Raw genomic sequence first — 14,310 nt, forward strand, 5'->3', positions numbered from 1 at the left:
TAGTGGTTTATTGGAGATAAGAGTCTCACAGACTTTCCTGCCTGGGCTGGCTTTGAACTGTGATCCTCAGATCTCAGCCTCCTGAGTAGCTGGGATTACAGGCGTGAGCCACCAGCGCCCAGCTTAATCAACAGCATTATGGTCAGACATTATCTCACTTATGGCATGTTTAAGATGTTCACTCAGAAATACACATTTCTGCTGGCTGCCAGTGGCTCACGCTGTAATCCTAGCTACTCAGGAGGCTGAGATCTGAGGATCCGTAGGATTGGCAAGGGGAAAAAAAGAGTATATAATTTGCAATATCAGTTTTTATTTGGTGTGACTTTTACATGGTGTGACAGTTTATTTCTGTCCCTTATTTCCAGATCTGGTGGCCAAGTTTATTATTCACTAAATTTTAACATATTTAATTAATATACAAGTGGGTTATGTGGTATGGACATTGAGATGGCTGACTTATAGCTAACTGATGACAATATGGTTCTTTGAAAACAAATGTCTAACATTTATATTTCTTCTGCAGCCACAAAATGACTATGAAGTTGATGGATTTGATGTAGTCATATTTTTGTTTTCATATAATTAGTTAAGAAACATTTTCATTTTCTTTAACAAAGGTGTTCTTAAGAAAAGTACTTTTGGAATTTTAAAACTTTGAAACCAGAGAAAAGCTTTAATATTACTTGCACTTTGTAATTTTAATATGGAGTTTCTCTGTACATTTTAAACTAATATTTGAACAAAATCATCCAAATATTTAACAAATTACAAATTTAACAAATTCCCTATGTGGGCAGTTGAGATGATACCTTACCAAAAAGTATTATTAATGACAGGAATTCTGGGCAGGGTCATGTACAGCTGTAATCCCAGTTACTAGGAGGCTAAGGGAGAAGAATTGTGAAATCAAGGTTAATTAGGCTATTATGATAAGATTCTGTCTTTAAAAAAAAAAAGAAAAGAGGGGAAATAAGGCTATCAGAGACTAAGAATAAGAATAAGAAGTAGACATTTAAGCCTTTTGGGGTTATTTTGGTCTTGCAGATTGATCTTTTCAAGAAAGCTGGATGGACCATAGTTACTCCACCAATACCGGTCATCCCAGATGGTATGTCTGCTTATATTTATTTATTTGTTTGTTTGTCAGTCGGTCATGGGGCTTGAACTCTGAGCCTGGGTGCTATCCCTCAGTTCTTCAGCTCAAGGCGAGTGCTCTACCACTTGAGTCACAGCACCACTTCTGGTTTTCTGAATGGTTTATTGGAGATGGTCTCATGGAGTTTCCTGCCACTGAAGCCTTCTGCTTATATTTATACTATAATAAAGTAAAGACTTCAGTGACCAAGGATCCTTCATCTATGTAGAGCTGGCCAAATTTTAGCAACATGGAGAATTTAGCTGGGTGCCAGTGGCTCACACCTGTAATCCTAGCTACTCAGGAGGCTGAGATCTGAGGATCATGGTTCAAAGCCAGGAAAGTCTGTGAGACTCTTATCTCCAATTAACCATTAGAAAACTGAAAGTGACATGTGGTTCAAGTGGTAGAGCACTAGCCTTGAGCTGAAGAGCTCAGGGAGAGTGCCCAGGCCCAGAGTTCAAGCTCCCTGACCAACAAATTTTTTTTTAATTTTAAAAATTAAATACATATATATAATGAGAGTGAGGGAAAGGGAGAGAAAAATAATTTAAAGACTATATTTTCCTAAAATGTAGTAAAGTGGTGGCTGTGAATATGAGAATAAGGCTGGGTCTTGTGTTTGCAATGTTTCCTGCCATAGAAAATAGAAGTGAGGGCTGGGAAGGTGGCTCAGTGGTAGAGCACTCGCCTTGCATGCTTGAGGCCTTGAGTTTGATTCTTCAGCACCACATAAGCAGAAAAAAAAAAAGCCCGAAGTGGTGCTGTGGCTCAAGTGGTAGAGTGCTAGCCTTGAGCTGAAGAGCTGAGGGACAGCGCCCAGGCCCAGAGTTCAGGCCCCACGACCGGACCCAAAAAAATAGAAAAATAAAAAATAAAAGTGAGAAGACAGAATGAAGCAACATCACATAAAGCAATATAGGATCTTTTTCAAAGAAAATAGGATGAACTCAAATTGTGCCATGAGTGTGGATTGATTCCTAACATTCACCAAAAAATAGTTTTAAGATTAAAATAACTTTTCAGGGTTGGGAATGTAACCCAGCAATAGAGCACTTGTCTAACATGCTCAAGTCCTAAGGTCTAATCTCCAGTACAAAAAAAAAAGAAAAGAAAAGGAAGGAAAGGAAGAGGAAGGAAGAAAGGGATGGAGGGAGGAAGAGAAGGATGGAGGAAGGAAGGAAAAATGGGTGTGGTCTGTAATCCCAGCACTTTATTGGCTGAGGCAGGAGGATAGAGAGTTCACGTCCAGCCTAGGTGACAAAGAGTTGATAAATAAATGAATAAAAGATCCTAGGCTACACAGAGTTGATAAATGAATGAATGAAGTTTTTCACAAAGGAAGTGCACCAGGGAAAGAATTAAGCTTTAATATCTTTCACCTATAAATTATTGGCTCTAAGCAAAATTGGCACTGGACGTGTTTGAACAGTTGTTGCTATTTTCAGATCACCCACTCTGGATGTCATCCAAATGGCTTTCCATGAATGTCTTAATGTTAGATGAAAAACGTGTTATGGTGGATGCCAATGAAGTCCCAATCCAAAAGATGTTTGAGAAGCTGGGTATGTAGAATAAATGGAGCTTTTGTCAAATGTGAGTGTTGAATAAGATCGGAGAAACTGAAATTGAAAGTCACATGTATGGTTTATCAAATTTAATTTCTATTCCGCTTAGAGGTACTTAACTAATACTTTGTAAGTGGCTAGTATTTTGACTTTGTTTTCAACAAGAAGTTAGAGCTTGGGGGGACAACAGCAGTGGTATTCACTAGACACTATAATGAAAATGAACCGTACATGTCATGGGTGGAGATGGGAGGGAAAATCTGGAAAAAACCAAGGGAAGGGGTGACATGGTCCAAAAAGCAACATACTCATGGCCAGGTGCTGGTGGCTCATGCCTGGAATCCTAGCTACTCAGGAGGCTGAGATCTGAGGACTGCAGTTTAAAACCAGCCCAGGCAGGAAAGTCTGTGAGACTCCTATTTCCAATTGACCACCACCGAAGTGGGGCTGTGGCTCAAGTGGTAGAGCACTAGCCTTGAGCTAAAGAGCTCAGGGACAGCATCCAGACCCAGAGTTCAAGCCCCACAACCTACCAACAAAAAAAAAAGTACTCATTATCTGACTTATGTAACTGTAATCCCTCTGCACCTCACCTTTATAATAACAAATTTTAAAAAAAGAAGAAGTTGAAGCTTGTCAGGCACTGACGGCTCACACCTATAATCCTAGCTACTCATCAGGCTGAGATCTGAAGATCCTGGTTCAAAGCTAGACTGGGCAGGAAACTCTGTGAGACTTTCATCTCCAATTAAGCACCAATTAAGCTGGAAGTGAAGCTCTGGCTGAAGTGGTAGAGAGCTATCCTTGATCACAAAAGCTCAGGGACAGTACCCAGGTCCTGAGTTTAAGCCCCAGACCTGGCACAAAAAAAAAGTTGGATCTATATCTGAAGCCACTGGAATTCTCCCTTAGTGATAAGTTTATCAGTTTTCTATGACTACTAGTTGCCTGGTCCATCTATGGAATTATTTCTTTGCATATACATTGGTGAGTCCTTCCTCAAATAAGAAATTATTAAGACATAAAAGTAAATGCATGTATTAAAAGGCTTATGAGAGTACAACTAGACAGAACAATGCAGACAGACATCATCTTTTTAAAGTACTACTGTAACTAATACAATTGACTCTTTCCCTAAGTACTGCTAGTTAAATAGACCTGTACATTCTAGACTTATTGTTATAAATGGTACCAGATTAAACTAGTTCTCCAACTAGCTTTGATACATGTAACCAGCTTTGATACTAACCTACCGATTTTGGTCCATTGTTTCCTTAAGATGTCCTGGCAAAGTTAATCTGTATCAGATAAAAATCTCCTTAGATGTTACTATGTAAAGCCAATGTTCAAGTTGGCTAAATTATACTTTCCCTACTAAATTAACAGGATAAAAGTAGAAATTTTTTGACAAAATCTAATTGTAAAACAAGATCTTAGGATTATAATTTTTTTTGGTCGTCGGTCTTGAATTCTAGGCCTGGGTGCTTTTCAGCTCAAAGATAGCACTCTACCACTTGAGCCACAGTGCCACTTAAAACAAGTATCTTGAAATTTTAGTGCTTGATTATTTTTTAATGTGTGGTGGGCAAATCTACTTATCTAGTCTGTTGGCTTGTGAATAGTCAGTAGAACAAAATTTTAGGGTCTCTGTTAACTTTCATGTGAAGATTTTACATTAGCAGTGAGATAGATTAAATGAAAATGGAACTGTTGAAAAAAAGAGGAAGAAAGCTAAACATACTGGGGTTGAGCTATCTTGAAAGGTTAGAACTACAGGCTAACTACAGGATTCCATCAAATCTTCAGGCTTATTCTCTTTGGGAGAGAAACTGTATGTTAGTCTACCTAACTGATCTTGTCTCTCTTTCTATCCAGGCATCAGTACCATTAAGGTTAACATTCGTAATGCCAATTCCCTGGGAGGAGGCTTCCATTGCTGGACCTGCGATGTCCGCCGCCGAGGTGCCCTTCAGTCCTACTTTGACTGAGTAGGCCTGGTGGGGCTTGAGACATGGCCTTAGAAACACCTGAAGAAGCTTAGGGGCAAGGTTCATTCTCCCGCTTTAAAAACTGCATGAATTGTAGTGCTTTAAACAATCATATCCTTAACAGGGGTCTCAAGCCTGGTTTACTTTTATTACTTTTCTTTGACATAAGGAAAATAACTTCTACTAAGTTTTCCTTTCTTCTAAAGTTAGTTACTACTTGTCTTCAAGTATAAAAATTGGGCAAATGTGTACCAAGACAAAAATTAGTCACTTGGATAACTTGGCCACTAATATTTAACCATCTACCTCTGTTTTTTTTAATTTTCTTTCCAAAAGGCAGCTTGAAATGTTGGTCCTAATCTTAATCTTTTTTTCCTTTTTGATAGACTCATGAATGTTTGTATGACTTCTTTTTTTTCTAAATGAGAGAAAGACTTGGAAAGGTACAGATCCTAAATAGAGCCAAACAACTCTCTTTTTCTGAAGAAGAATTTGGGAAGTTCTTAATTTTTTGTTTTTAAAACAATAACCTAGACTATGCAAACATTAAAGTGGATTTTCCATGAATATTAACATTCTCATCTCAGCAGTTATGATATGTGTTACTAAAACCCATGTCATACAACTTACCTCATTTCAAGTGAAGTATTTTTATCTTGATCTTTTCCTCTTTCCAAAATTTTTCACAACTATTTAGTATACTAGGAGATAGCTATCAATTCCCACCCCTGAATTTTAATGCTCAATATCTAATAGGTACATTGCATCTTTAGCAATCTAAGATCTGTTTACATATGTGCAAATTATTTAAAGCATAGATTTAAAAGCATTTTTAAAGCTAATGGTGGTAAAAAAAAACCTATATGCAATGTGAAGTAATTTTAATGTTGGATACTATACATGTATTTTTATTCTAATAAACTTTTGTGCTTCAGATTGGATTTTATTACAGTTCCTTGACATCAGTCTAATTATTCTAGTATAAGTAAATTGCAGAATGTAGCTCTTATGACAGAATTCTAATTCTCTGAAATAATCAAGAATATTCATCCCAAATTTGGAACTAACATTTGTATTCAGAAATGTTTGTTTAGGACTGGGAATGTGGCTTAGTGGAAGAGTGCTTGCCTAGCATTCATGAAGTCCTGGGTTTGATTCCTGGGTACCACATAAACGGAAAAAGCCGGAAGTGATGCTGTAGCTCAAGTTGTAGAGTGCTAGCCTTGAGCAAAAGAAGCTCAGGGACAGTGTCTAGGCCCTGCGTCCAAGCCCCAGGACTGGCAGGAAAAAAAAAAGGAAAGAAATGTTTATTTAACAAAGTCAGACTTTCGTTTATTAAAATTTAAAAAATAACTGAATATCTATCTGAGACTAATCCTGAATCTCAGAAAAGTGAAAGAAATCTAAGTTCTGGAGTTATTGAGAGCTTTACTCATGAAAACTCTGCATAAAGTGTGTACTTTGAAGATTCACAGGTTTGAACCACAGCATCACTTCCGGTTTTCTAGTGGTTTATTGGAGGTAAAAGTCTCCTGAAGCTGGGCGCAGGTGGCTCACGCCTGTAATCCTAGTTACTCGGGAGGCTGAGATCTGAGGATCGTGGTTCAAAGCCAACCCTGGGCAGGAAAGTCCATGAGACTCTTATCTCCAATAAACCTCTAGAAAACCGTAAGTGGTGCTGTGGCTCAACCGGTAGAGCACTCGCCTTGAGCTGAAGAGCACACGGACAGCACCCAGGCACAGAGTTCAAGCCCCACGACAGACTAAAAAAAAAAAAAGTCTCATGGACTTTCCTGCTGGGGCTGGTTTTGAACTGCAATAGGATTACAGGTGTGAACCACCAGTGCCTGGCCAAAGCAATCCCTTATCCACAGGTCAGACCTTTTTAAAAATGATAACATGATCACTTTTCATTTGAGAGTGACCACTTTCTTATAAAATCCTATATTAAAAAATGTATAGCCAAGTGATGGTGGCTCATTCTTGTAATCCTAGCTACTCAGGAGGCTGAGTTCTGAAGATCATGGTTCAAAGCCAAAATCCTCATGAGACTCTTATCTCCAGTAACAACTCAAAAATCAGAACTAGCACTGTGGCTCAAGTGGTAGAACTCTATCCTTAAGCACAAAGAGGCTCAGGGATAGCACCCAGGCCCTGAGTCCAAGCCCCATTGACAAAAAAAAATGTACATATAGGATCCATACATTTGTACTAATCAAAGAGATAGTCATATCATCCATTACATGCCTATAATCTCAGAACTAGGAAGGTGAAGAATTTGAGGTCAATGTAAGCTGCATAGCAAGACCCTATCTCAAAAGAAAAAAAAATCTAGCAGGAACTTTCTCATAATTCTGAACTGATTAAAAGCATCCTTGGGGAATTGGTGGAAATGAGGAGCCATCAACAACTATAGCAGGTAAATCACCCTGGAGAGGATCCATACACAAAAGATCAAAGGATCGACTTGTTTATTAATACAATGAACTTCCCCCATGGAAACTCCCAGTAATATGCTCCTGTATGTAACATTTATACTTTAGAACTGAGTTTCTTTGGGGATTGCCCTCCAAGGTAAACATTTTTCTGATACCACCCACTACAGTTATGTCCTGGGGTTATGGGGACTATCTCATAAACATCCAATAGCAGAGCTGTGAATTGAGAGAAATGTTTGGCACTTTTTTAGTTCAAAGATCCAGAGGTCACCACTGAGCAGTAGCTGTGGAATTCCAGTTGGCATGAGTGTAGCTGGCTAACATTTCTGACTTCATCTCGTCATTGCGGTAACAGGCTACAGCCTTTTGCAGTTCTAAGTTTTGTTACAGCTCCTCTAACAAATATAGCCTTCTCTGGATAGTTTCTCTTTTTTCTTCTTCTTTTGTTGGTACTAGGGTTTGAACTCAAGAGTCTTCTACTTGCCAGACACGTGCACTGCCACTCAAGACATACTCTCAGCCCTTTTCTGAGTATTATGGATTTGGGCTAAAAGAAGGATACAATTTCTTCCAAAGCCAAATGGATCCACTAGGTGTTGAACCCCTAATTTAGTGTAAGAGGATGGAAGCAACAGCCACTCAGTTCTACTTCCCTAAACTATGTCAAGTGTAGCTCTAGCTCATGTAGGCCTTCAAATTTTCAGACTGTGTGAGGCTCCAAATTTTTTTAAATTAGTTATACTGAATTATCTGATTTATGATCTTGATATGGCACTTTTAGGGTTTTTTTAATTTTTATTTTTTGCCAGTCCTGGGTCTTGGACTCAGGGCCTGGGCAATGTCCCTGCACTTTTTTTTTTTTTTGGTCGGCCGTGGGGCTTGAACTCTGGGCCTGGGCACTGTCCCTCAGCTCTTCAGCTCAAGGTGAGCGCTCTACCACTTGAGCTACAGCGCCACTTCCAGTTTTCTGGTGGTTTTATTGGAGATAGGAGTCTCACGGTCTCTCCTGCCCGGGCTGGCTTTGAACCACGATCCTCAGATCTCAGCCTCCTGAGTAGCTAGGATTACAGGCATGAGCCACCAGCGCCCGGCTTCCCTGCACTTTTTTTTTGTTCAAGGCTAGCACTCTACCACTTGAGCTACAGCATCACTTCTGGCTTTTTCTGTTTATGTGGTACTGAGGAATCGAACCCAGGGCTTCATGCATGCTAGGCAAGTACTCTACCACTAAGTCACATTCCCATTCTGGTACTTTTAGTTTGATCTTTAGTTCGGGGATAATCATAATGTTAGTGTTTTAGAACATCGTGTAGATTGGGTGGTGACACACACATGTAATCCTAGTTAATCAAAAGACAGTGATCAGGAAAAATATGGTGCAAGTCTAGACTGAGCAAGTTCGTGAGACACCATCTCAACAAATAATCTGGGTGTAGTAGTAGTCCCAGCAATGTGGAAGACATAAGTAGGAAGATTGTGGTTTGAGGATAGCCCTGGACAAAAACAAGAAACTCTATCCAAAAATTAAAGCAGAAAGGACTTGGGGGATGGCTCAGCAGCAGGGTACCTGGCTAGTAAGCAGGAGGTCTGAGTTCAAACTCCATTGATATAATTTTTTTTTCTAGTTGAACTTGATCTAGGTCCTATTTGACATGTTTATGGTAACACATTGCAGAGTTCAATATGTAAACATAGTGTGTTACCTGTCCTTGACTGGCAATGAGCACAAAACATTTTCTTTGGGATCCCATAGAATGAATCGTCCCATTTCTTACTCTCTGTAGGCAGTGGGACTTCCTTCCCATACGGTGTTCTCTCCATCAGATTCATTCTTCCTTCAGCTGTTGTCCAAAGGTTTGCAGGTGTGTCTCATTTTTAATTCTCTTCCCTTTTCTTAGTCTTGTGAACTTTTGTCTTTTTATTCTTCTACTATCCTTTCAGGGCAGCTTCAGGAGAAAGCAAAATGTTTATTTTTAATCTATTTCAGCCTCTAATCATATTAAAGTCTTTTAATAGTTGGTTAAAAATGCTCCCCAAAACTCCTGATGGGATTTTATAGGAAGCTTGGTTGACCCACAATTGTGCTTGCCTATTTAGACTCCACAGGATATAAAACTCATGAGGCAGATACCAAGGCTAGGAATAGAGATGTCAATGAAGTACCATGGCCTTAGAATTTATGTTGTTTGTTTGTTTGTTTGTTTACCAGTCCTGGGGCTTGAACTTGGGGTCTGGGCACTTTCCTTGAGCTTCTTTTGCTTAAGACTAGCACTCTACTACTTGAGCCTCAATGCTACTTCTGGCTTTTTCTGCTTATGTGGTACCAAGGAATCAAACCCAGGGCCTCAGGAATGCAAGGCAAGCACTCTACCATTAATCCACATTCTCAGCCCTGCTACAGAATTTGAGGATCTCCAAAACATCCAGTAACATGGATAATTACATTGTACAGTATTTATGAAAATTAAAAATTGCTATCTGGGGGCATAGCTCAGTGGAAGAACACTTGCCTAGAATATTCAATACCTGGGGTTTAAATCCTACTACTGAAAAAGAAATTCATAACCAAAATGTCAGAATCTTAAATGTGGGTAGGATTAGTATCGCTGATACTAATCCTCAGAGTTCTGTGTGGCAGGACACTGGCTATACACTAGTAAGAAAGGGACAAAATGGAACTAAGCAACATTATCAGCTACCTACCTTCAAGTCAAAATTTCTGGGTAGTCTAGAAAACCTCTAGCCTAGAATTGGATTAATATAATACATGAATCAAAGAATAAACACATAAGTATAATGAATGATACCACATATTGATTTTGAAATATTAGTGATCATTGCTTAATCTAGTATTAGACTGCCTACTTCATTTTATCTATATTGTAAGGACAACCTTTAAATTCATTCTGAACTCTTCTCAAATTTGGTTTCTGAGGGCCAATAGGTCTGGGAATGTTTAGCAGCAGGGTCAATATTAAAGCCCTGTTTCTTCTGTTAAGGCTTTGACAGTGTTAAGACTGCCATCTATTACTCTTAAGGAAGTCTTACCTGATTCTTCCTAGTTCTCCTGATTGTCTCTGAGTTTCAGAGCTGTTTTCTGCTTCAGCCCGAAGCAGCAGGGAAACATTCCTACTTTTATGATTGATTTTATGCATCAACTTGGCTAGACTATCAGGTGTAGCTGTAGATGTTGCTGCAAAGGCATTCTTAGGAGTGATTAGCATTTAACTTTGAATATCAGACTAGATTACCTTCCATAATGTGAGTGACTATCAAATCAGATATGAGTCACTATACCTACATGTTTATTCTTTGAAAGTTCTGTGTATATAATTCTTTGAACTTTGGAGGTGATTCTAGGAATTATTTATGCTTAGCTCCTTTAGCAGAGTGCTACTTTTAGAAAGCAAAAGCATTTGACCCAGTTAACCATTGTTTGTAAGAATGGCACCTAATAGAGGCAGTTTAATTAATACCTAGGTGGAGATTCAGCAACTTCTAGAATGCTAACTTTGCAGATGTAAGCCAAATCCTATCATGGGATAGTAAAAGTCCAAACATGTTTTAATACATTGTCTCTAGACCAGCCAGGCAATGGTGGCTCATGCCTATAATCATAACTACTTAGGAGGCTGAGATCTGAGAACTGAGGTTTGAAGCCAGCCCAGGCAGAAAAGTCTGTGAAACCTTTATCTCCAATTAACTACACAAAAAGTTGGAAGTAGAGCTGTGGCGCAAATGCTAGAGCATTAGCCTTGAGCAAAAAGATCAGGGACAGTGAGTGCTCAGGTCCTGAATTCAAGCCCAGGACTGATATAAGGAACATGGAAAATAAAACCATAAGAAGAGTTATAGCATACAAATTAAAGAGATTCCAGCATAAAATGGTAGCAAAAAAACATCAAGACATTCAGAAACATTTCCAAGAACTGAAATACATAAATTTCCAGGATAGATTGCATGATGGACTCATATAGACCCATACAAAGATTTAAGTCATTATAAAATGTACATATATATATGATCTATCTACTTTATAATATAGATTATGATATATTAAATTTCAATTTCTTTAGGACCCCCAAAACTGATTTTTATAGTACATATGCACTATATGTACATATATGTATGTATATATCTAAATAGCTAAATCTCCATCTCTCCCTTACTTGCTTCTCTTCTGTCAGTCTCCTAGGACTAAGAATTTCAATACAGAATAACATTGTATTCTTAAGAAACATTCTTGATCCCATTATAAATCCCACATTCATTCTTCATCTTTTTTTTTCTTTTTTTTTTTTTGTCGGTTGTGGGGCTTGAACTCTGGGCCTGAGCACTGTCCCTCAGATCTTCAGCTCAAGGCTAGCTCTCTACCACTTGAGCTCTAGCACCACTTCCGGTTTGCTGGTAGTTTATTGGCGATAAGAGTTTCACAGACTTTCCTGTCCGGGCTGGCTTTGAACCGTGATCCTCAGATCTCAATCTCTTGAGTAGCTAGGATTACAGGCGTGAGCCACTGGCGCCCGGCTCATTCTTCATCTTATTTCACTTAAAAATCTAGGCCATAGTCAAGAAGGGGCAGGTAATGTGATGAAGAGGGTAGAAATGTAGATTTGTATGACTATTATGAAAAACAGAGCAGTGGCTCATGCCTGTAATCCTGAACTACTCAGGAAGTTGACATCTGAAGGTTGTAGTTTGAAGACAGCCAGGGCAGAAAAGTCCCCATGAGACAAGATTCTTTTCTGCAATTAACTGCCAGAAAACCAGAAGTGGTGCTGTGGCTCAAGTGGTAGAATGCTAGCCTTAAGGAAAATAAGCTCAAGGACAGTGCCCAGGCCCTGAGTTCAAGCCCCAGGACTGTCATAAATATGAAAAATAAAAAAATAAAAACCGAAAGAATTTATAACAAGTCCAGATTCCAGGTGCAGTAAACTTTGTCTTACCACTTTCAAAGTTCAAGGAGGACTTTTCATAGGACTTTGAACCTATTTTCCCTAGAAGTCAATTAAATGAAAAGCTTTGGACTACGGTAAGAATCACACATATAAAGATAAGAAAGGGAAGCTGGGAATGTGGCTTGGTGGTAGAGTGCTTGCTTAGCATGCATGAAGCCCTGGGTTTGATTCCTTAGTACCACATACACAGACAAAGCCGGAAGTGGCACTGTGGCTCAAGTGGTAGAGCACTATCCTTGAGCAAAAGAAGCTCAGGAAGAGTGCCTAGGCCCCGAATTCAAGTCCTAAGACTAGCAAAAATAAGAAAGGATAAAATCCTCTGAAAATCCAACAGAACGATAGTGCAAAGACAGCACTAGCTAATGGGAGAAGGGAGAATAGGAATTAGGGACTCAGCTTACAGAGAGGAATGCAGGACCCTCTGCCAGGCATTGGCTTCTAGACAACAGCTGTAGAACTAGAGAACTTATCTTAATGCTGTTTCTGCATAGTACACACATTATTTTTTAACCTAGCTTGTATGTTACATAACAGTTAAAATGTTTTTTTTCTAAATATGCTTTTCAAAATCCATAAGCAGCCACATGCCTTGGGAGAAAGGCCAGTTTACGTAACATTCTGCACTGAACTCTTTTTTTTTTCTTTGTGAAAATACCGTACAGAGGGGTTACAATTACATGGGCAAGGTAATGAGTGCATTTCTTATCAAGCATTGTTGCCTCCTCCTTTGTTTCCCCTCCCTATCTCTTTTCATCTCTCCCTCCCTCATCTCCCCCCGCCACCGTCCTCCCATGCCAAAATTGTAAAGTTCATTTTCAACATAACATCTTGTACATCCTGTATCCCTATTTAAACAATTTGTTTTTTCCCTTCCCCTCCACAAATTATACCAACATCAAATACAGTGAAAACAGGAATTATACTGTGGGGGAGGGACATACAAGGCAACAAAGAAATATCTTATAAATATGTTAGATACAATAGCAAGAAAGAAAAAACATTTGAGTCCTTATCTTGGGGTTCATTTTGCTTAACATCAACTTATATGACCATTTCTGCTTGTCTCAGACATATACTAGTTATTGCAAATAAGGGAAACCATGGGACCTATGTTTCTTTGGACCTGGCATACTTCACTTAATATAATTTGTTCCAAGTCTTTCCATTTTCTAACAAATGGGGTGATGTCATTCTTTCTGATGGAGGCATAGAATTCCATTGTGTATATATACCACATTTTCTTGATCCATTCATCTACTGAGAGGCATCTGGGTTGGTTCCATATCTTAGCTATGGTAAATAATGCTGCAATAAACATAATTGTGCTGGTAGCTTTAGTATGGTCTTGTTTGTGATCATTCGGGTAAATGCCCAAAAGTGGGATTGCTGGGTCATAGGGGAGCTCTCTGTGGAGTCTTTTGAGGAACCTCCATACTGCTTTCTAAAGTGGTTGAACAAGTTTACACTCCCACCAACAATGCAGTAGGGTTCCCTTCTGTCCACATCCCCTCCAGCATCTGTTGTTATTAGAGTTCTTGATTATAGCCATTCTAATTGGGGTGAGGTGGCATCTCAATGTTGTTTTGAGTTGCATTTCTTTTATGACTAGGGAGGTTGAGCATTTCTGCATGTGTCTATTGGCCATCCTTCTTTCCTCTTCAGAGAAATTTCTCTTTCAGTCTTCAGCCCACTTATTTATATCAGGCAGTTGTTTCTTTGAGGATTTGTTGTAGGGGATTTAATTTTTTGAGTTCCAGGTATATTTTAGATATGAGACCCTTGTCTGTTGTATGACTAGTGAAGATCTTCTCACAATCAATCCATGGGCTTTCTAGCTATGTTCTTTGCCATACAGAAGCTCTGCAATTTCATGCAATCCCATTTTTCCAACATTTCTTTGATCTGTTGTGTTTCTGAGTCTCTCTTAAGAAAATTTCAGCCTGTGCCAAGGAGACCTAGGGTTTCTCCTATTCCATCCTGTAATGTTTTCAGAGTGTCTGCTTTGACTTTGAGGTCTTTGATCCATTTGGAGATGATTCTGGTCTGCACTGACCTCGTGAATCCTATATCACCTTTTCCTCCAAAATCTCTCTCCCCAAGCCTCCCTTCAGAATTTAAGCTTCATAAAGAAGACCATGCCTGACTTTCCTTTTTTGTTGTTGTTGGTTTTTTTTGTTTTGTTTTGGGTCCGGTCATGGGGCCTGAACTCTGGGCCTGGGC

At 39.1% G+C, this 14,310-nt stretch overlaps 1 protein-coding gene across 1 annotated transcript in view; it reads left to right on the forward strand.

Annotated features, from left to right (window-relative positions):
• Gatm (glycine amidinotransferase (L-arginine:glycine amidinotransferase)) overlaps nt 1-5,640 on the forward strand; it is an 18,229-nt gene extending 12,589 nt beyond the window's left edge. Inside the window, exons 5-8 of the mRNA XM_013009969.1 lie at nt 369-381; nt 1,048-1,111; nt 2,587-2,703; nt 4,582-5,640. Of these exons, the coding sequence (XP_012865423.1) occupies nt 369-381; nt 1,048-1,111; nt 2,587-2,703; nt 4,582-4,694 (307 nt within the window). The 3' untranslated portion in view covers nt 4,695-5,640. The remainder of the gene's footprint in view (nt 1-368; nt 382-1,047; nt 1,112-2,586; nt 2,704-4,581) is intronic.
• Nucleotides 5,641-14,310: the final 8,670 nt, after the last annotated feature.

Source organism: Dipodomys ordii, unplaced genomic scaffold, assembly GCF_000151885.1.
Source record: "Dipodomys ordii isolate 6190 unplaced genomic scaffold, Dord_2.0 Scaffold11, whole genome shotgun sequence".
NCBI lineage: Eukaryota > Metazoa > Chordata > Mammalia > Rodentia > Heteromyidae > Dipodomys > Dipodomys ordii.